The sequence below is a fragment of the Syngnathus typhle genome, linkage group LG2, assembly GCF_033458585.1.
Source record: "Syngnathus typhle isolate RoL2023-S1 ecotype Sweden linkage group LG2, RoL_Styp_1.0, whole genome shotgun sequence".
Taxonomy (NCBI): domain Eukaryota; kingdom Metazoa; phylum Chordata; class Actinopteri; order Syngnathiformes; family Syngnathidae; genus Syngnathus; species Syngnathus typhle.
Window position 1 is genome coordinate 12,784,495 of NC_083739.1, and position 20,902 is coordinate 12,805,396.

A 20,902-nucleotide genomic window follows, 5' to 3' on the forward strand; every position below is an offset into this window, starting at 1 on the left:
CTTTTCTTTTATTGCTTATGTAACTTCATTTATTACTGGTTATACTTTTTATTTATGTCTATGTCGTTTGGAAAGGTAACCAACCTTTTTTGTGAAGGTAAGGATTTGAAAGTACATATATCTGCTTTCAAATGTCGCAATTATGTGTAAAACATGGGCAAAGAAAAGTAAATACTTGAGCCATGACATTGTTTGTATCAGTCTTTATGCACTGCTAACATTTGTCCTCTAGAGGGTGTTGTTTAAATTTACAAGAAGGAAAACATTACGTCCTGTTTGTTTGTTCCTCCTGAGGACCCGTACGCCTTTACGGATACCAGCATTTCAAGTACTAAAAGTAAGTGTGCAAAGACTTTGTTTTGTATTCATCAGAAACATAGCAAGCGTCATTTGACCTGGCATATGGTTATTTAGATTTCTTATGAATCAAAACACAAATAATATGAGCCGTACTGTCATCTTTGTCATTTGGCTGCTAAAGTGTTAGCGTGGCGTAGCAATAGCATAAGCACTTCGATGGTGTGGAACGGTTGTAACAAACAGTTGCGCTTCATTTGTACTTCAGGATTTGTTCCAACTCCTTCCAAAAGATGTGTTCTCTGGCATTGTTTAACCCTCCGCTTCCCCCTGGACAAACGACTCTGTGCGAGACCAACAACGAGCTTCTGACGGGGAGCAACGCGGAGGAGTGGCTGCAGCAGGTCTAACCTAAAAAAAAACTTTAGACATATCTTTTTTCCTCAGAGCTAAAAAGTATTATGATTATATACAAACTCAGACATTGTTCACTTGTCTACTAAAATAAAATCATGATATTTGCACATGTTGACAATTTTGCCACATATGCCCATTAAACTTGTTTACAAAACAAGTAAACAACAATAGAACCACTGTGTCGACAACTTACTGCCACGTGCTTTTTCAAATTTCACGTCAAGCTTTAATGGGGCAACATTTTCACGTTCGGGCAGACGCACCACACATCACTATGAAACTGTTTTTAATTTTTCTTCAACCACCCTTCAAGTGAGTGAAATAGAGTCAAATGTCACTTGTGATTACGTTTGATTGGTGAACAGCGCCTGAGCGAGAAGTCTCACATGAGACACAAACAAATTATTGTATTAATTATTATATTATTATATGTATTAAATTGCAATAAAATAACATGGATAAAAATAAAAGCAGCTAATTAAATGTAGCTCTATGTCGAGTAAAACACGTGCATCAAAACTACTCTGCCAAGTACATTTTACTTTCCGTTTTTATATAATACATTGTGAACTGCTGCTAGATGTATAAATATCTCATGGTGACATTGTATGCTCTCGCCAGGACTCAAGTCCTCTGAGTTTGTACTTTCCCCGAGACTCCCTCAAGCTGCACAGTCGCACTGAGAGCAGCAGCAAGGCGGCCTTCTTGGACCACTCCGAGACCTTGTGGATGAGGAGTGCAGCAGCTTGGTATGCGCATTGCACCCTAAATGCTGACATGACGCAAACAAGATTTCAGTCAGAGTGAAGGTTTTATTCCTGTTGTTTTTTTCTTCTGAAGAAGTTGAGTAGATATTGTACAAGTTCGGTCAGGGTTGTTTTGGAGTGTTTTGTAGGGGAGGAATAAACTATTTGAAACTGTGACAATTGTTATGGATGTTAGAAAAGGTTTCTTTGTCTTTCAGGCGTGATGGTGGTTTTACAGGGCTGTTAAATGAAATCGCTAACTCCCACGAAGAGGGTACGTGAGTCATGATGAGTGAGGCGGGACATATTCAGTCATGTATATCTTCTACTCCTTTTTCCACAGTGCCGAAATGGTTGTCTGTGAGTTCTGGGTGCATCCTGGCATTGCTGCAGAAAATCTCCTCTTTTCACAACTCCTTGTTCCCTCATCTCACAGTAAGTGAGATCTTGGATCAATGGATCTTACTGATGTTCGCTGCAAAGCTGAAGTTTGTATCTGTCTTGTGGTCCGTAGTTGAGCAGCGAGGACATGATTGCAGAATTTTCACAAGCGCTTCACTGGTGAGTGAGATGTATGAAGACTCTAGACTTTAGGTCGAGTCCAAAGCATCTCGAATGGACGGATGGGTCACATCAAATTTTTAAGCTTTAGTTGATTTAGAAAACGAGTTTAAAAAAAAAAAAAAATCACTCTGTACAAATGTGTAACTGTGTGTAATCGGTACGGTTTGTCAGGTCAGACTGTGTGGTGCGAGCCTTTGCTTGGCATCCTCACACAGATAAATTTGCCGTTGCCCTGCTGGATGACTCAATAAAGATCTACAATCCACAAAGGTGACAAATCTCCAATGTTTGAAAGATCCTGAGAGACGATGAAGCTTTTCTTCATAAAACCATGCCTTTTGTTTGTTTTAGCGGCACGACTCCAACCCTGAAGCACCGTCTCCAGAGGAGTGTCGCGGCAGTGCAGTGGAAGCCGCTGTGTGCGTCTGGACTCGCTGTGGCGTGCCAGAACTGTTTACTGGTCTGGAATGTGGACCCTTGCTCGCTGGCCACCAGGCATGTAAATGCGGGTATCGCATTTATCGCATCTACTAATGGCAAATAGCACATTGCTTGTTTTTCTTTGTGGTGAAATGCCCCATATGTCTCTGTGAAACAGGCCTTCGTCCGGATGCGCACAGGTGTTGTCTCATCCCGGCCACTCGCCAGTCACTTCCATTGCTTGGTCACCCAACGGTTCTCTCCTGGTCTCGGCCTCGCCGAAGGACACAGCGATGATGGTACAAGGTTTCACCGTAGTTCACAATCATTTGGTGGAAGTGCTAAATTGTCAGTGTGACTTGTTTCAGGTATGGGATGTCGCGGCCGAGAGCTGTGTGCCTCTCCAGCGCGTTGGAGGTGGAGGGGTCAGCTTTCTGTCCTGGTCCACAGATGGGAGCCATCTTCTTGCCTCAACATCATCTGCGCTCTTCAGGTTCAAAATTCGAATCAGTCTCATTTGTAGACTGTCGAGGGTTAATCAGAGTTACTTTAAATGTTGATAAGTTATTGGTCACATTAATGGTTGAAAAAGTTTACATGTATTTATCGTGGTTCAGTTTTTTTTCTACTTGCTAAAATCTGCAATTGAACAAGCGTGTGTAGACTTTTTATATTCTCATCAAATGGCTTCTGGTTATTCTTTAGGGTGTGGGAGACCAAGAGGTGGACGTGTGAGCGTTGGCCATATGAGAAAGGCCGCTGCCAGGTAAGCATTAGCGCCACATTTTAATCACTCTCATTTCTAGTTTCATTACAGCAAAGCAAATTTTCTTTTATGCTTTAGTCCGGCTGTTGGAGTCCAGATGGGAGTAGACTTCTATTCACCGTACAGGGAGAAACTGTTATCTACGCTCTCACCTTCACTGAAACACCAGGTTGCTACATACTATGTACAAAATTGGGATAGTGCCACACAATTTGTCTTTCTAAATCAAATGGAGTACTAAATGTTGGTCCAGAGTCTCGGCTTAAGAAAAATGCAAAGTAGCCAAACAAAGTGTGTTTTGGCTCGACTGTGATTTTATGATTGTTTAATAGGGGTCCTCACAGGCACAACCAAAGGGTCACCAGTGGCATCAGTGGTGGCCGACCTATCGCAGACAACCTTTAACACATCCCAGGGAGATGTCACGTAAGAGCTGTCATTTGAAGCAAAAGACCCCAAAAAAAACGGGTATGAAAAATATGATAATGGGAGTCTCTTTGTGCAGTGTCGGTGGAGAGATCCAGTCTCTGACTTGGGATCCGAGAGGAGAAAGACTCGCTGTGCTTCTCAAAGGTTTGCTTATCTTCACATTGACTAATTTACAGTACATTCTGGATTTTCATTTTTTTTCTTTCACTTTATTTTTTATTGATTCAGGCCACATAACACAGAAAGTCAAGACGATTAGGAAACGGGAGTTTGGGGTTTCAGTCTGAACAGTAATTTTAATCGATGCAAGTTGCGCCTGAGTTCTCGACAAGCTATGAAAAAAGTGACTTTTAGTCACAAATATGCTAATGAGAAAACTGGAGTATTGTTGACACTACGTACAGCAGTTGCTCATTTTTATTGGCCTTCCAGGTGATCCACAACTAGACCGACCTGCAGTCATTCCCGTCTTTAAAACCAGAACAAAGCCCATTTTCGAACTTTTGCCATGGTAGGTGTTTCCATCCGTGGTTGCCTTTCATACTTGTGCGCTGGAGTTTCTTCAAAGGAAATTTATCCAAATGGTAAAATGGGTTTCTGTTTTCTATCCGTAGCGGTTTTGTTCAAGGGGAGCTTGGTGCCCAACCGAGACTGCTGCAGTTCCACCCGAATTTTCAACACGGAGCTCTGCTCACTGTGGTCAGTAGTCCCCTCGATTCGACTCCTTTTTAGAAAACAATGTGGTGTTTTCTCACCCCAACTGGCTAATGTATGGTATCAAATGTTTGGCTCCATAGTGTTGGTCCACTGGAAGAATTACCCACGTGCCTTTCTACTTCCAAAGTGACATCCGTCCATTTAGGATCAATGGCGGTCCGTCGCTACCACGCCCTCAGGAACATTCTGCCGACCTCATCAATCAGTCGCTCTTTACTGAGCTCTTGTCATGACCATCAATCGCATCATGTCACAAATATTTTCCATCAAATTAGCGTCAATAAAATGTATTGAATTCATTTTTCAACTGATTCCTGAAGTCAGTTTTTTTTTAAATTAGACAAAACTATGGAAAATTCCATTCTGCTATCATAACTTGGGATAAAATGACAAAAGACTATTTGTAACGCTTTTCATTTACCTAGTTCCTATATGGACGCCTCTCACAATTATATCTCTATATTACATATGATTCTTTAGAGACAACAATCCTTAGCCACGCACTGAAAGCGCTTAAATTCAAATTTGTCGCAATATAAATGTTTCACTTTATAGCTAATGTTAGCTAGTATGATCTAAAGAAAGAGAAAACTTTCCCACGCCTGTGATATTTTTATTGAAAACTCAAAGCAAAAATCAACTTCTTCATTCTGTTTTCCTTTTATTTCCAATTTACATCAATGAGAAGTGTAACAAAATAAAAACAAAACGGATCATAATAAAATTAATTTAAAAAATGTACACACCCTCACGCACACAGAGGCGTCCCACCCTGGTTGTTATTGAGCCACTTGGTTCAGCTTTGGTGTGTGTGGACTTCAGCAGAGGTCTCGAAGTGTCCCCGGTCGCCACCTGTCTTACCCGACGGCCCCCACTTTCTGCAGGGAAGGGGGGGGGGGGTTGTGTGAGCGTGGTGTGAGGCTAGTGGGAAATCGGGCTGGGGTAGAGAAGCATTTGCTACCGACTATTACAGAACTCATAGCACCTTCTGAAGAGAGAGCCACCTGAAGCAAAGGCAGGCGTTTGGATTTGAGATGTGTTTGTAGTCATCTCTACATTTTTGTTTTTCAGCGTGAGGTAGCTTCAAACCATCTGGGTGACTACAAGAAATGGCGAAATTGCTTCGGATTTTTGCAGAGCAAATTTTGCACTAGAGTAATGGGCTGTGAAGGGGTACAAGACTTTGGAACATACACCCCAAATGTGACCTCACTCTCCAAAAAGTGTTAGTGTGCATATAAACACATGTACACACATAATGTGGAAATACACATCAAACCATCTGGTTGCTTATAAACACAGACCTTTACAACAATAGAACCAAGGCTTTATAATACACAGTAAAGGTTTTGCTCCTGCTCACGATGGACAGGCGTGGAGTACCTGGAATATTTTCAGAATATTTTATTGGTCTACACGGATTCAAAATGCCATATTAGTGTGACAGGAGGGAACAGGGAGGGAGGTGGAGTAGGACTGGGACAGAGGTTGTGCGGCTGTTCTGTAGTGGAAAGGGGCTTGTCGTACTTACAAAGTGAAACCCCTCCAGTCCTACCTCATCTCTGCCCGTTCAAGTGAGACAATAAATAAGTGACATCAAGTCATGTTTCAGTTCTCCACAACTTTTGCTCAGTCCCTCTTCCTCCGGACTCATACCCGTCAACAGTGGGCCATGACTGGAAACATGACTGGATCTCAGGAAGCGTGTTGACAAAGATGTACACTTATTGCCGATGCCCTTCAGTGCTAGCATCCAACTTGGAGAGCACTTTGTTGTGAGATCAATTTTCTTTTCGAATTCCAGTCTTCTTTATTGTGGAATTGTGTGTAGTGTTTCATGGTTGAGTTTACTTCGTTCCTGTTATTCTGGGGGGTTGGGGTCACTGTGATATTCCACTTTACAAGAAGCAGACTGGGCCTACATCCACGCCAAACTCCTGATCCGCTCCTCCGATATCCATAGGAGCAATGTCCACGATAGGCAGACGGGAGGTTTTCTGTGTTTTGTACTCAAAGACAGTTTTGCCCCACCGGCCTGTGTGTTTCTGTTGCCGCAAACGAAAAAAAAACAAAAAACATGTCACCTTCACTCTCGTTTACACTTCACGGAAGGTTGTTTTCTATCTGGCATCTGCACTCACCTTGCAGCCATCTTCCAACACGCTGTATGTGAAACGGCTGTTGCCTTCTGCGCGGACCTCCACATCGTTGGAGCCCTGCAGCAGCAAAGCCTTCTTCAGGTTGCCTGTGGCCTGATCCATGTAGGCGATGCTGTTCTTGCAGTGGTACGTGAGGTTCTGGGAAGCCTCATTGGAAAGAAGCCTCAAGAAGGTCAGTTGAACACTGGCGGCGTTGGCAGCAGGGCCATCCTGGGCGTAGCTGAACTGTAAACAAACAACCAGGGGAGATGATTAGCTACTGTCATGAAATGCTAAAATGATCGCGAGGTTGTTCAGGTGCACTCACGTGGAATCCTCCATTCATGGTCTCTCCAAACCAGATGTGCTTGCGATCATTGCTCTTGCTGGTCCACCAGGACTTCTTTGGTATCTTGGCAATAGTTGGGTAGACGCAGGTCTCGCCAGTCTCCATGTTGCAAAAGACCTTGATGGCATCAGCTATGCTTCCAATGTTGGGGTCAACCCAGTAGTCACCTTGAGAAATGGAAGAAAGCCGTAGAGTTGAATTTATAAATTTCGCTATTACTTCGGGTACACGTGGCTAAGAAGAATTTGGCCTGTTTTTTTGGTATGAGTCACTGACAATTTGTATCTTCCTTTATTATGAGAACCATAACCCTTAATCCGACCTATCCACCTTTGTTTGTTTCGATTATTATTTGACTTGTCACTGAGGCTGAGAACAGATCCTTGTGGCACTCCAACATATAGGTGTGTATTTCCCAGAGTGGATCAGATAGAAGCACTGACTAATGCTTGAGTCCTCACAAGTTAGACTTTACCTTTATATGCGATTCGTTTTTATTTCTGTCGTATATTTATTCTTCTACGACAGCAAATATACTTACCGCTCTTCCATTCAGGGTGGCATAGTTTGAGGTCTCTGCAAGAGCGAGCGGGGTTCTTCTGGGAGCCATCGGGGCTGCGCAGGTTCTCAATCTGGTTGTTGAGCGACTTGAGTGTGGAATCAACCTCAACATCGTGCTGTCTCAGGGAACTGGAGGCCTCATCAGCCCTCATGTATCTCAGTGGATCGGGAGACTTTTCAGTCTGACCCAAACCAGCGAAGGCAGACATGTCAATGCCAGGGCCTGGGGGCCCAGGAGGACCAGGGGGTCCAGCGTTTCCAGGAGGACCCTAAAGAATACCCAAAACAGCAAATGAACGGGAAATACTATGTAGAAGAAATAACATGAAATGAAACTGAGATCTGATTCACGTACGGCTGGGCCGCCCTCTCCAGAGCGTCCACGAGGTCCAGGTGGTCCAATGGGGCCAGGCTGTCCGTTAGATCCATCTTTGCCAGCGGGTCCAGTTGGTCCAGGTGGTCCCTAAAGAAACAGTGTTAAGCCAAATGGAAAAGTGGATGATGTAAATGTGATTTCTAAACTTTGCATATTGAGTATAAAACCTTCCTTGGTTCAGTGACGACACCCAAAAATTCCAAAGTATTCCAAATGTACTTTCAGCTTCCCTGTATTACTCCAATCACTTCCAGACCACTTCCCTTATTATGCATGAAGATAATTGATGTGGTGACATTTCCCTTCATTCCTCTTATCATAACCCTTCTGCTTATCTCATCTACAAGAGATACTACAGCCTATTCTGCCCCCCAGGCCCCCCGCCCCCCCATGAGTGGTTACCCCCTGTCTGTCAACCTCTTTTCCTAATTACAAAATGCCTCCAGTGCTCATCTTATCACATGGACGGGGAATTAAGTCCTCGCACTTTCCTGTCCCCATCTTTGCCAAGAATTGCTCAGAGTGCACCCTGTGACCCTCATTACCATCAAATAGCACACGATGGAAAAATGTACGTGACTCATTTTTCACACCTTAGCTCCGTTTGGTCCTGCGGGTCCAGAAGCGCCAGCATCGCCAGCGGGACCCTGTTGGAACAAATGAAACAGATTAAGCAACAAAGTGAATGCAAATTAAAGATGCTTAATGGTTATGAGTTCCTTACGGGAGGTCCAGGAAGACCCTGCAAACCAGTGAAGCCACGGTGACCTTTCTGTCCTCTCTCGCCAGACTCACCACTCTCTCCCTTATCTCCACGTGGTCCTTGGGGTCCCTGGATTATAGGAGTGATGTCTCAAAATTCACAACTTAAATGAAGGCATCATCTTCACTCTAAAGTAGATTTTCATTTTAGATACTCACAGCCATTCCTCGTGCGCCTGCGAGTCCGGGAGGTCCAGCAGGTCCTTGTGAACCCTAAAGAGGGATGTTCTTTCTTGTTCACATTCAATGTAGTGCATTTCTCCTCTGCTCCTATGTTAGCTTTTTAGAAGTGTCCGTTTTTCCTGTGTTACTCACAGCTTCTCCTCTATCTCCTTGCTTGCCAAGAGGTCCAACAGGGCCAGGGGCACCAGGAGCACCGGGAGCTCCAGGGGCACCAGAAGGACCAGTGTTACCTCGCTCTCCCTATCGGAAGAAGAGCTCATTGACTTAGCTGTTCTTGCCATAAAGTTTCCCTTTTTTCTCTCAGATTTGAAGAGCTTGTACTATTTTCTCTCACCTTGATTCCAACAGATCCATCTCTACCAGGTGGACCATCTGATCCAGGAGTACCCTGAAACACAGACGGATATAATGAATACAGTATTACCTTTTGTGTATCCATATAGATCCACGTAAATTATGTGATTGATATGTCCATCTGTCTCTGTATTAAAGTTCACCTCTCTTCCAGTCTCTCCAGCAGGTCCAGTAAGTCCAGGGGGTCCTACAGGTCCAGGAGGTCCACGGTCACCACCGGAGCCAGGAGATCCTTGTTTACCAGGCTCACCCTTGACACAAATTCATTTTATACTTATTGTTCTTCTTTGGTGCCCCATCGGTGTCCCAGAATCATGGTCTCTCTCATGACTTGAGAATATTCATAATTATAAGAGCGATATGATTTATAAGATGCAAATCAAAAGAAGAAAAAAATTGGGGCAGTGGATGTTGAATAGTTTTCAAATGCAACTACAGTATGTAACAAAAAAATCCAGAAGGAATCAATAACTTACAGAAGGTCCAGGAAGACCAGGGAAGCCTCTCTCTCCACGCTGGCCAGGCAAACCAACAATACCACGAGATCCAGCCAAACCCTGAGGCCCTGAAGGTCCATCAGCACCCTATACAGAGAGACAGCATATGAATCTAGTACAGATCCTCTCCTGGCAGTAAGAGTCAGTCGGAAAGGGCAACCCACAGGGGGTCCATCTTCTCCGGGCTCTCCCTTTTCTCCTTGCGCACCAGCAGGTCCTCGAAGACCAGCATCTCCTTGTCTTCCCGGGGCCCCTGCATCACCACGGGTACCCTTTGGTCCGTCTTTACCAGCGGGTCCAGCAGGTCCAACGGAACCAGGGTTGCCCTGTGACAGAGAAAACAGCGTTGGTCAAGAGGAGTCATAAACAGAACTTTTGAGATCATTTGGAGATACTTACATTAGGTCCAGGAGCGCCTACTCTACCAGCAGCACCAGGGAAACCAGTGGCACCCTGTCAAAGACGGAACCGCTTGTAAATATAACACATTTTTACATTGCACTATCACAACTGGTTATTCTGTTCATCCTGCCCTTGTAAAATTTTCTTGAGATGACTTACAGGAGCTCCCTGAGCACCACGTGCTCCTTTAGGACCAGAAACACCAGTTGGGCCCTGACAAAGAGAAACACCACACATAAGTACTGTACTTATATCTCATATAGAATCACCTTCTGTGGAATCAGATTCAATCTGGGGCTAATTCTGAGTACCCACCACAGGTCCGGGGGCTCCTGATGGTCCCTGAGGCCCTGAAGCACCAGCCTCTCCCTTCTGTCCGCTCTCACCAAGCTCTCCCTTGACTCCAGGCTGACCATCTGCACCCTGTATGTATCACACATGGCAGCAATATTGCTACGTTTGATAAAGACGACTTTAAGATGAATGTTTTGTGAGATCAAATGTAAAGTAAATATAAATATACATATACATACAGGAGGTCCAGCAAAACCAGCAGGCCCAGGAGGACCTCCCTCACCACGGTCACCCTGTAAAAGGTTAGAAGAAACTCAATCAAATCAGGCTGAATTGTAACAGGATAATACAAAGCTCACTGATCAAAACAAACATCTAATGACAACAAGTACAAGCTTACAGGTGCACCACGAACGCCAGGAGCACCAGAAGGTCCTGCAGGTCCATTCTCACCCTGGGTAGAAGAAAAACAGTCAGGCCGATCATAATAACTTACAACTTGGATAGTGTACTATACAAAAGGGTGTATTTAAAATGGTGTCCTATTAGCATAGCAGAAATAGCACCTTGGCACCATTTGGTCCAGCAGGTCCAGGAGGACCAATAGGACCGGTCAAACCCTGAGGAGGAAGGGAAAGGACCCGAGTTATTGATGTTCATTAATGTTTAGGACTAAAAAAAATAATAATTAAAAAGCACAGCATCGTTGTGGACTCACTCTAGAACCATCCTTTCCAGGAGCTCCTTCAGGTCCCTTTGCTCCATTATCACCCTGTTGGACAAAGATAAAAAAATGTTCATCATACATATTGCCATAAGATAAATGTGAAAGGATTTTTGAACAAGAAGTAACGACGCACTCTGTCTCCTTTGGCTCCTGGGATTCCACCGGCTCCTCTCTCTCCGGGCATACCCTGCAGGCCAGGGGGTCCCTGGGGTCCTGCAGCTCCAGCAGGTCCAATGGCTCCCTAAATGACGATCAAGGTAATTTTGATGATGAACAAAAATGTTGGTGGTACAGACTGAGGACACTATTTTAGGTTGTATTCAATAAAAATGTTTTGGATCCTTACTGACCTTGGGTCCATCACTTCCAGGTGTTCCGGGAAGTCCGCGTGGTCCTTGCAGACCCTGAGGACCAGCGCCACCCCTCTCTCCAGGGAAACCCCGTTCACCCTGTTTGGAAACAGGTAAACTGAATTAGCAGGAGCAACACAATCGTTATCATGCCATTTATGTACGATGAAGAGGTAAAGGTGTTGAAATTGTATTTCTCCTTTAAATAAGAGAAAAGGAAGATTAAAACGTACTCTGGGTCCAACAGCACCAGGAGCTCCACCTTCTCCAGGAACACCCTGCAGAGAGAAACCAAAAAAAGTTGCAATTACCACTCTGACAACAACATCACACTTTGTAGTATGGAGATGTTGAACTGAAAAAGTATTCACCTGGTCTCCAGGTTTTCCAGCCTCCCCAGGGGAACCAGTTGGTCCAGGCAGACCCTGTTTGACAAAAAAGGGACATTTTTTAATATATTGTGATTATCCATCTTTGTGAGAATAAATATAGTGTTAACTTTTTGAAAACTAAGGTTTTGCAGCAATTTGGGATTGACTGGTACACCTGTACTTGGTTACTATGAAAACACTGTGAGGTTTTGCATCTAGATCTCCATGTGTATTTCCCTAATGGGTCAACCATACATGTGTAGGATAATAAGCAGAGATACATTCTTAGCTGGGAGGGACATTCATTGTGTTGGTCCTCAATATGATTGTAGGGTTTGATGAAGGAACTAACCTGGAAGCCAGAAGGTCCAGGTGAACCTTGCTCTCCTCTCTCCCCAGCGGGTCCCTGAGAAAGAAATTGGTGTTAGAAAAATAATAATTAAAAAAAGTTAATATAAAAGACTTTGAAATCCAATCTTGTTCCAATAAGTTCCGCTATTTCATTGATTTTATTGTTGTTGTGAGACATGTAAAATGTTTGATAATGCCACTGCTGGCCATAAGATGGCGGCACTATTTTACACTTTGTAAGTTTGAAAGAAGAAGATGGAACAGGAACTAGGTCACCAGTACTTCAACATCAGCCTAGTTTATTCTGAAAATGAAAATTAAAAAAATAACATTTAAAGTAATCATTTGAAATCCTCTGTAATCCTGCTTTTTTCATCTAAAGAAATGTACATCTTTGGGCAAGATTATTGATGTTTATCGTGAGATGACAAGTTAAACGTGTTAGCTGGAATAGTCTTGAAGAGATAAGCAATCTAGTAAAGTGAGAGAGAATGACACTTACAGCGGGGCCTGGCGGTCCGGCTGATCCAGTCTCACCATCTTTTCCGGGCAGGCCCTGTTCAAAGAGGAACACTTCAGTTAGCATTTCACTAATAGAATTTGATAAATCCATCACTGTGCATGAAAGGCAGGTAGAAAACATTAGCAGTAGAGAAGGAACACTTACTCTCAGACCAGTACGGCCAATAAGACCTTTCTCTCCAGATTTCCCAGGCTCACCCTGTTGAACACAAATCAGACAGCCTTAGAAACATTCTCAATGATGAAACACAAAAGTAACTGGGATTTTTCTAATTCTATCCTAACAAATTTACATTGGCTCCTTTTGGTCCAGGGAATCCCATCACTCCCGGCTGTCCACGGGCTCCCTGAGGACCAGGGGGGCCGGGGCGACCATCCTCACCAGCGGCGCCCTGTCATGATCAAATACACAGATGAAAACTGAGAAACAGATTTTGCTGCAGATGTAAAAAAAACATTAAAGTGTTCTGGCTGGTCAACCATTTTAATTATTTATTCATTATATTGATGATCATGCCTCAAGGAGGAATTCCACTTAGTACTCACAGAAGGTCCAACTTTGCCCTGAGGACCAGTATCTCCAGGACGGCCAGTAAGACCCTGCAAAATGCAAAGCAGTTAGTCAGAGCATTTCAAATATTTCACTAATTTGTACTGTTGATGTGAGGCAGCACTCACTCTTGCTCCAGGAAGACCAGACTCTCCTGTGCGTCCGGGGTCCCCGCTAGCACCTTTAGGCCCAGCGGCACCAGCAACTCCACGGTCACCTGGGGCACCCTGAAGAACACCAAAAGTCACAGTTAATTACAAGTGTCACCAGTCCAGCAGCCAATGCAGCTCAACAACGGACCCACCTTAGCACCAGCAAGACCATCTTGACCAGGGAAACCACGGTTCCCAGGAGCTCCCTGGAAGGATTAGCGACAAAAAGCATCATCAGAATTAGAACAACATAACTATATCAGGTTTTCTTGCGAGATGGAGGCAAAGCCTACTCTCTCTCCGGGAGGTCCGAGTGGTCCGGCAGCTCCGGGCTCTCCTCTTGCACCTCTCTTTCCTTCCTCACCAGCTGGGCCAGGTGCACCTAGGGGACCAGCGGGGCCCTGGAAGCATCAGGTTATATTACTATAGCAATTCAATCATGTTGCAATATTTAGTCAAATATAAATCCAAAACCACTTACAAGTTCGCCCTTAGGTCCTGCTTCACCTTTGAATCCAGGGAGACCAGGGTCACCCTAAGCCAGACATGAAAAGGAAGAAGATGAGTAATGGTCAACAACTTTCAAAGCTTTACAAATCAAGTGACTCACAGATTGTCCTTTGGGTCCCAGGGGGCCTGTTGCTCCCTGTGGTCCAGGGGGGCCTCGGGGGCCAGGGAAACCAGGGGCACCAGCAATACCAGGACCACCCTTGATAATAAAATGAAAAAAAAAACAGGACACAGCAAAAGTCAAAACTGAGCCAACACACGTGCTTCACAATGTATTCAAATTGAGGAGCGTGGACTTACAGCAGATCCTTTGGCTCCAGGAATACCATCAGTTCCGGGGTTACCCTGTTAGGCAGTGATAAAGGACAACATGTCATAATCAGATCATGAGGACAGTTTGAGGTCATTACTGGTGTGGACGATAATAATGACAAACCGATGCTCCGGCAGGTCCAGGAGATCCTGGAGTACCGGCCTCTCCACGGGGACCCTGTTGGCCTTCAGCTCCGCGGGCTCCAGTAGGACCAGCTTCACCCTGCCAGGATACGATGACAACATTTGTACCTCCACAACAAGCTGTTTTTTAAAACATAAAGTCCACTGGAGGTCTGTACACACCTTGGCTCCTGGAGATCCTGGGAAACCTGGAGCTCCAGCAGGACCAACAGGGCCCTAGAGACAGAAGGGCAACCTTCAGGTTAGTGCTGTGTCATTTAGAATTGAAATAATTTGAATGAGTTAAAAATATGACATACAGGTGGACCAGCAGGACCGGGCAAGCCATCATTTCCACGAGCGCCCTGTGGAGTTGGAACAGGAAAGTCAGGGAAGAGAAAGGAAATGATGCTTGGACAAAATAAAATAGAGACGAAAGCTCACTGCGGCTCCAGAAGCACCGGTTCGTCCCCTCTCGCCTGGCAGACCGCGTGGACCCTGAAATGTTGGAAAATCAAGTTGAGTTGAGAATCAACCAAAAAGCAATGAATGATAATTATCACTAGTGAGAAGCACTCACCATGGGTCCAGGGGCACCGTTCTCTCCAGAAGAACCAGACTCTCCCTATTAAAAACAGCCACAAGATTAAAAATCAATCAAATGCAGGGACTGAACGATGAATACGATTTTGAAGCATTGTACTCACCTTTGCTCCTGCAGCACCGTTCTCTCCTTTCGCTCCATCTAGTCCAGGGTGTCCCTACAGTGAACAGTGACAAGATTGCTCAGACCTCAATGAGGAGCGTCACATTGCGTCATAATGCCCTTTTCACGAGGATGTTTTTGATATCAAGGAGTGATGCCCACTTACTCTGTGTCCTTTGATTCCAGGAAGGCCAGGAGTTCCGGGGAATCCACGAGCTCCCTGAAATGAAAGAATCGAAATTAGATCTCGCTCCAGTTTCCTCGCATGATGTCACCAAGTGATTGAAGTTCATCTCCAACCTGAGGTCCGGCAGGTCCACGCTCACCAGCTTTGCCAGGTTTGCCACTCTCACCCTACAGTGAAACAAGTTGAAGGGTTACAATTGAATGGCAGCAACTGGTAACGACTGTGGTTGAAGGATGAGAATCCACAATGGAATAATAGGGAGCGCAATTTTCTGTCCTGCCATATTATGACTGCTGTCTCAAATTTTGAAGATCCTTACATCACTTCCTGGTTTTCCTGAAGGTCCAGGTGGCCCACGGGGTCCCACTGCTCCCTGTTTTGAAATAAATGGGCAGTGAGCGTCATCTACGAAACAAACTTTTAAAAAAATACAAGCATTGCTGACGTAATATTCATCAACCGCTAAACATAAACGTTGGTTATCTCAATTATTAGAGCAATTGTGAGTACTTACAGCTGGACCGGGCTCTCCAGCCTCGCCAGGGGCACCCTGAAAACCTTGTGGCCCCTATGTGAAATATAACGTATATATCAGGAAATGTACTTAAGTAAAAGCACATATAGAAGATTATTTTTTCCATGATTTGATTTTTGTGCGATGATAAATGCACTTACAGGGGCTCCGCTTGGTCCAGGAGGACCACGGGGACCCATTGGACCCTGCAAGGGAAACATTCAATGGTAAATTAATTTTGTAAAAACATGGATATAACAGTATTAATGTATTTCTCAAGCACCGTGAGAAGGATGTCTTTTCACACTTAAATTAAGTCGCAAAAAATATTGTATGTAATTGTGTGGAATGAATTATGTGTAAAATTCATAATTGTACATTAATACCAAAAAAATAGACAAGAATCTGTGTATGATTATGACGTTGACCGCAAGAGGGCAGCATTTCAAACATTTCATTCAGCATGTCGACTTGACGTCGGAACTGAGCGCAAAACAGGATGCACATGTACCATTGGTCCCTGCATCACTCCCATCTGAGCACCTCCAGCCTTCTCATCAAAGCCTGTAGACATCTGTGCAGCAAAGTTCTGAAAAAAAAAAAAGTTTTACACTAAAGGTACACTCACTGTGGCTTTATTCCAAGTAACACATACCTGCTCCAAGTTAAACAACAACACCCTTTGAAAAGACATTTTCTTCCCATTTGCACAGAAAACAGTCATGGGATTGAAATATTGGCAACATAGATTAAGACTCACCCCTCCAAGTCCAGGGGGTCCAGCTGGGCCAGCTGGGCCAGGGGGTCCAGGGTTTCCGGGAATCCCAGGCTCTCCATCCCTTCCACGAGGTCCAGCGTTTCCCTTGGGGGGGAAAGGATTACATTAGCCTTCAGTCACAAGTCATGTATTGAAGAAAAGACAAAGCTAGTGCTAAATTAGTATTTCTGTTGTTTTCTGAAGTCACAAAAAATGAACCAAAATTTGAATAAATTATATTATTTTAATCATTTTATTTCAGGGGTAGAATTGAATGATCTGTTCAACTAAGTATGTAGTCGATTTTAGCAAAGGAGAAAAAAAAATCAATATACTTATCTGTAGTGCGTCAGTATTTGCGTGAACAAGATAATAATAGTACACTTGATTTATTATTATTTTTTTATCTCCTACCTTGTCACCCTTTGCACCAGCCGGTCCACGTCCTCCCTGGTCACCTGGGGGGCCCTGCAAGAACAAAATAGTTCGACTCAGCAGCTTTCCAAGTTTGGCCAACACTTGCTCAGGCCAGCAAGAAAGAGCTTTTAGCGACCTAAAAGAAGGCCAAAAGATGATGATATTTACCATAGGGCCTGCTGGTCCTCTTGGTCCTACAACCTGCAGACAGAAAAATAAAATGTTACAAATGGACAGTAAGCAGTCCTTTGTCCAACAGCAACAACTTGATGGAGATTTGATTGGACAGGCCAAGTTTGGCTAAAAACATCACCTTTGCATGACCTCTGCTTGAACTGACTTCACCTGACGTGTGTGCGTGTGTGCTATGAAGCTGCTGAGAGGATCTAAGAGGATTTGATGGGGTTCACTGCATTCAAAGAATGTTGGATTTTGCTCATTTATAGAGTAACAAGGCCCCCATGTAGATAACCCGTAATGATCATAAGCCCCTTTAGGGGGGCTTATTGAGCACTACAGGGATAAAGAAAGGGACTTTATGTGGATGATGAAATGAAAGGGCATAATGGGACATTAAGGTGAGTCACTTTGAAATCTTTAAGAGGTGCAGGATCCATTGTTAGTCCAAACAATTGTTCTTTCGTGTGCTATTATCCTGTTTTATAAATTGCATTTCAGCCTCCAAAAGGATTTACTTACATCTGCAATATCACCTGGTTCACCTTTTTGACCCTGGTTGATAGAAAAAACAATGTTAGTAAGCTAAAACTCAACTTTAGAGAAATAAGAAAACTTCATATTGAATTTTCCCAGTGGCTCACCCTAGCGCTGATCGTCTCTGTCGCCGATGGGTGGGTGATGGGAAAGAAAAATCAACATATTTAAAAGCATTTCAAGACATTTTCTGGGTTATTTTAAAATTAAATTCTACTGTTGAATTTGAAGGGAGGAGAAATCATCAAATATATCATGATGTAATAGTGACCAAAAATCCATCTTAGTTAGTGGAGCTGAAGCAAAAGCAAGCATGCAATGTGATGTGAGGATGATAAAGATGAACTATGATGGTGGATTTAGCTTCTTTAAGATAAAAGATGCCAACAAATGGCATCACTTCACTCCAACCTTTCAATCATGGTCTGGTTCTATTAGAACCTTGGCAGAATACCTCCTAGCTTTGTTTGGGTTTTGTATAAATCTAGACCACTTTGACGTCACACTGCAGAATTAATACAGTGTGGAACACGACTGTAGTGATTAATTTGGACTTTAACTCATATTCCAGTTAGAATCGACGTGTATGTCCGTCAATGACAGTGAATGTATGTGGATCCAATTTAAGTGAACTGTTCAAAACGAGTGATTAAAAAATGACACGAGTGCTAATCACGCAGCCAGTTTGGATCATGCAGCATTCTCCATTCGGTAGCGTTAGCAAGGGTGAGACAAGCGGAAAGAGTAATTTATTTATTTATGGCTAGGTGAATAAATAAATTACAACCAAAGGGGGCACTGGCATCAGCAGGGCACACGGGGCAGCACTCTCCAGGTGGGATGACAGGGTAGGCACACTCCTTCATCTCATCGCAGATTATCTCATCACACAGAACCGCGCCGCTGTCACACACACAGATTCGGCACGGCTCTGGCTTCCACACATCCTTATCGTGATACAGATGGCCGTCCAGGATGCAGCCGTCTCCCGCCTCTGTTGTGACCAGCAGGGCGTGTGTGGAAGGGGTGAGAGGGGAGGGAGGGGGGTAGGCAACGAAACAGTTCCAGAGAAAGTTAGGAGAAGTTTTAGCTTTTTAGATGAGCATTTGTTGTTTAGAAATTGCTTGGGAAAAGGAGGATGTGAGGTGGCGGGGGCATCATCAGGGTGAGATGGAAGGTGCGTGGTTTGTAAGTCACACAGGTAGTCCCTGAGTCTGTAACAATTCAAAGCATTGCAAGGTGTACAAAGTTAAAACAGTAAAAGAGATTCAATTGTGTGACTGAATGGTTTGAATGACATTTGCTTCAACTAGTGCTGCTGTGACCCACAAACACAAGTTTGAATTTTATTTCACAAACTTACAAAAGCTAAAACTTGGCATTTAAGTTGCTGTGTCCAAAGCTGGAGTGATTTTTTTTTTTTTTACTGTGTACAGTACCCAACGTGTTGGGCCTCTACTGCAGCTATGAATGAAACGCTCTTTCAGGAACACTGTGCCCAATTGACAAGCTGCTGCCTTAGGTAAACAGCGAGGTCTCCAAAAATTCTCCATCTGGACCACATAGTGGCGTCAAGCACCCGGACAAACACGCCGGCAACTTAAGAAAGCCTGATTTGTTTGTCTGGCCAACTGCTAACTGCTGCTATTTGCTTTTTAGGAGTATTTGAGGTGTTGAAGCACAGCATGAAAGTTGCCATCTACTCCCCAGCCAAGATTTAGAATGGAGAAAAATACACTGAGCTATAAATTGTGTCTTTTATCCGTCGGCTTCCCACTCAATTCATAACCGCCACTGACTTGCTGCTCCCCTTTGAGCCTGCTAGGCTGAGGTCACACACACTGTTGAACCCTGACATTTCCCATCACGACAACAATCATTTTTGCCTCCAAGCTGAACCTTCCTGACTCTCCAATTACATTCATAGCCAAGCATCCTTGCTGTAACTTTGAAACCCAACAGACAGGTGTCCCCCTCTGAGGCAGCAAAGTACAACCTTGAAGAATTTTGGAAAAACCTTTGTCTGTACAGTCGGCACTGGGCGAGTACAAATGAGCACTTGTTCACCTGCTTGGCCATCCCGCACAGACAGACCTTGACATCCTCACCGAAGCTACAGAAGGAAAAACGGAATACCCCACTCCCTTACAAATTCACAGTATTTCATATCGTACTGCAGACTTCAATCGTCTCGTAACTCTTTGTCCAAAAGAGATGCTCGTCATCATGTTTTTTCTCTGTAAAAACAAAAGTTACAAAAAGAAGAACGAAAAGTGGACTACTTACGGCCCTCCTCTTGCTGACATCTGACAGCAGCCAGTAAAATAAGTTGGGATGCTACAAGTAGCAGAAGAGTCCTTGAATCCACAAAGCTGAACATGTCTAAATGTTAGACATGCAATAGCTCGGGTGAGAAATGAAGGGATGGAGGAGACGTTGAGTCACTTGTGTGTTGAATGTGTGTTCCCGGAGACGAAAGGCACCATGCAGTCAAACCCTCCAAAGACTAAGTGGAATCCAACGCGGGGCCCCAGCTGGCACTCTGCACCCACCGCGTCAGGGCAAGCACCGCGGTTTTATGTCCACGCTGTCTTGCATGGATCTTCGTATATTCCAAAATGCCAGTCCTTCCCCCAGACCCCCTGTCGAGCTGAAACCCGAACCTCATATCCCTCCCTCAATTCAGCACCGTCTACTCTCCCAGGGATTTCTTTTTTTTCTGCAATTCCTTCTTCCCTTGACCCGTTTGGCCTGGCCAAGAGATGCACCTTCACTTGCAGCCGATGTGGACGGCAGAGTGCAGACCTTTTGCGATATCAACTCCAGTACAACAAACTTGAAGGATGGGTATTCTCAAATTTGTTAGTAACTATGAAATATCGAGTACATCGAATAAAATTGAATTTCTGGCTTGAGCCAAGCCGTGGGTCGGCAGGGTTGATTGTTACGTCTGTGGATTCAACTTTTAGACAATGTGTTCAACTGGTCATTGTGTTATGTTCACAGTCCAGTCCAACTTTCTGTGACGTTGCTATGTTTGGACAGAGGCAATTAACAGGAAGTTGTGATGAACAGTAAAACATTCGATGAGGAACTCATTGATGAGGTTTGACCACATCTTGCGGAAACATTTTGCTTCATTTTTTTCGAAGATTTGAATCAGATTTGAATTTGAATCAGCAGGCGCATGATTTAGCATCTTGCCTCATACATTTCTGTCACTATTGTATTTTGCGAAGCTGCAAGGTGATGAAACGTCCGCGTCATCGTTATCGCAAAGCGCCGTGTTAGCTCGGGCCAGGTGAGCAAGCTTGAAAGCGGGTCTTTGTCAGGCAGAGAGGCCGCGTAATTCCAGGGTTGTGACCTT

The 20,902-nt window shown here is 44.2% G+C and overlaps 2 protein-coding genes across 2 annotated transcripts; one reads left to right on the forward strand and one right to left on the reverse strand.

Annotated features, from left to right (window-relative positions):
• The first annotated feature begins 240 nt into the window (after positions 1–240).
• On the forward strand, positions 241–4,663 carry aaas (achalasia, adrenocortical insufficiency, alacrimia). Its single transcript, XM_061272034.1, has 17 exons — positions 241–337; positions 566–701; positions 1,336–1,463; positions 1,679–1,734; positions 1,804–1,895; positions 1,975–2,021; positions 2,196–2,294; positions 2,376–2,519; positions 2,623–2,743; positions 2,813–2,937; positions 3,150–3,210; positions 3,289–3,379; positions 3,543–3,636; positions 3,716–3,783; positions 4,072–4,150; positions 4,254–4,338; positions 4,437–4,663. Exons 2-17 carry the CDS (start codon positions 591–593, stop codon positions 4,587–4,589), a joined length of 1,554 nt encoding a protein of 517 aa, XP_061128018.1. The 5' UTR covers positions 241–337; positions 566–590; the 3' UTR covers positions 4,590–4,663.
• A 285-nt stretch (positions 4,664–4,948) lies between these two features.
• On the reverse strand, positions 4,949–20,126 carry col2a1a (collagen, type II, alpha 1a). The gene is made up of 53 exons (XM_061272033.1): positions 19,822–20,126; positions 17,643–17,659; positions 17,521–17,553; positions 16,990–17,022; positions 16,819–16,872; positions 16,408–16,509; positions 16,159–16,236; positions 15,809–15,853; positions 15,648–15,701; positions 15,453–15,506; positions 15,247–15,300; positions 15,113–15,166; positions 14,948–15,001; positions 14,821–14,865; positions 14,685–14,738; positions 14,561–14,605; positions 14,424–14,477; positions 14,242–14,340; positions 14,106–14,150; positions 13,906–14,004; positions 13,777–13,830; positions 13,589–13,696; positions 13,448–13,501; positions 13,272–13,370; positions 13,140–13,193; positions 12,887–12,985; positions 12,739–12,792; positions 12,574–12,627; positions 12,073–12,126; positions 11,721–11,774; positions 11,583–11,627; positions 11,350–11,448; positions 11,133–11,240; positions 10,991–11,044; positions 10,839–10,892; positions 10,673–10,726; positions 10,512–10,565; positions 10,294–10,401; positions 10,138–10,191; positions 9,976–10,029; positions 9,741–9,902; positions 9,556–9,663; positions 9,223–9,330; positions 9,060–9,113; positions 8,858–8,965; positions 8,702–8,755; positions 8,505–8,612; positions 8,374–8,427; positions 7,760–7,867; positions 7,385–7,673; positions 6,823–7,010; positions 6,498–6,740; positions 4,949–6,401 (listed from the first exon to the last, which is right to left on the reverse strand). The coding sequence occupies exons 1-53, from the start codon at positions 19,913–19,915 to the stop codon at positions 6,255–6,257; spliced, it is 4,266 nt and encodes a 1,421-aa protein (XP_061128017.1). The 5' UTR covers positions 19,916–20,126; the 3' UTR covers positions 4,949–6,254.
• Between the last annotated feature and the right edge of the window lie 776 nt (positions 20,127–20,902).

Coding starts and splice junctions, on each gene's coding strand:
- aaas (XM_061272034.1), top strand. CDS start 591: ATGTGTTCTCTGGCATTGTTTAACCCTCCGCTTCCCCCTGGACAAACG. Junction 1,735..1,803: donor CGCTAACTCCCACGAAGAGG/GTACGTGAGTCA, acceptor CTTTTTCCACAG/TGCCGAAATGGTTGTCTGTG. Junction 4,339..4,436: donor ACGGAGCTCTGCTCACTGTG/GTCAGTAGTCCC, acceptor TTGGCTCCATAG/TGTTGGTCCACTGGAAGAAT.
- col2a1a (XM_061272033.1), bottom strand. CDS start 19,915: ATGTTCAGCTTTGTGGATTCAAGGACTCTTCTGCTACTTGTAGCATCC. Junction 14,739..14,820: donor ACGGTGCCCCTGGACCCATG/GTGAGTGCTTCT, acceptor CCAACATTTCAG/GGTCCACGCGGTCTGCCAGG. Junction 13,502..13,588: donor TCGGACCTCCCGGAGAGAGA/GTAGGCTTTGCC, acceptor TAATCCTTCCAG/GGAGCTCCTGGGAACCGTGG.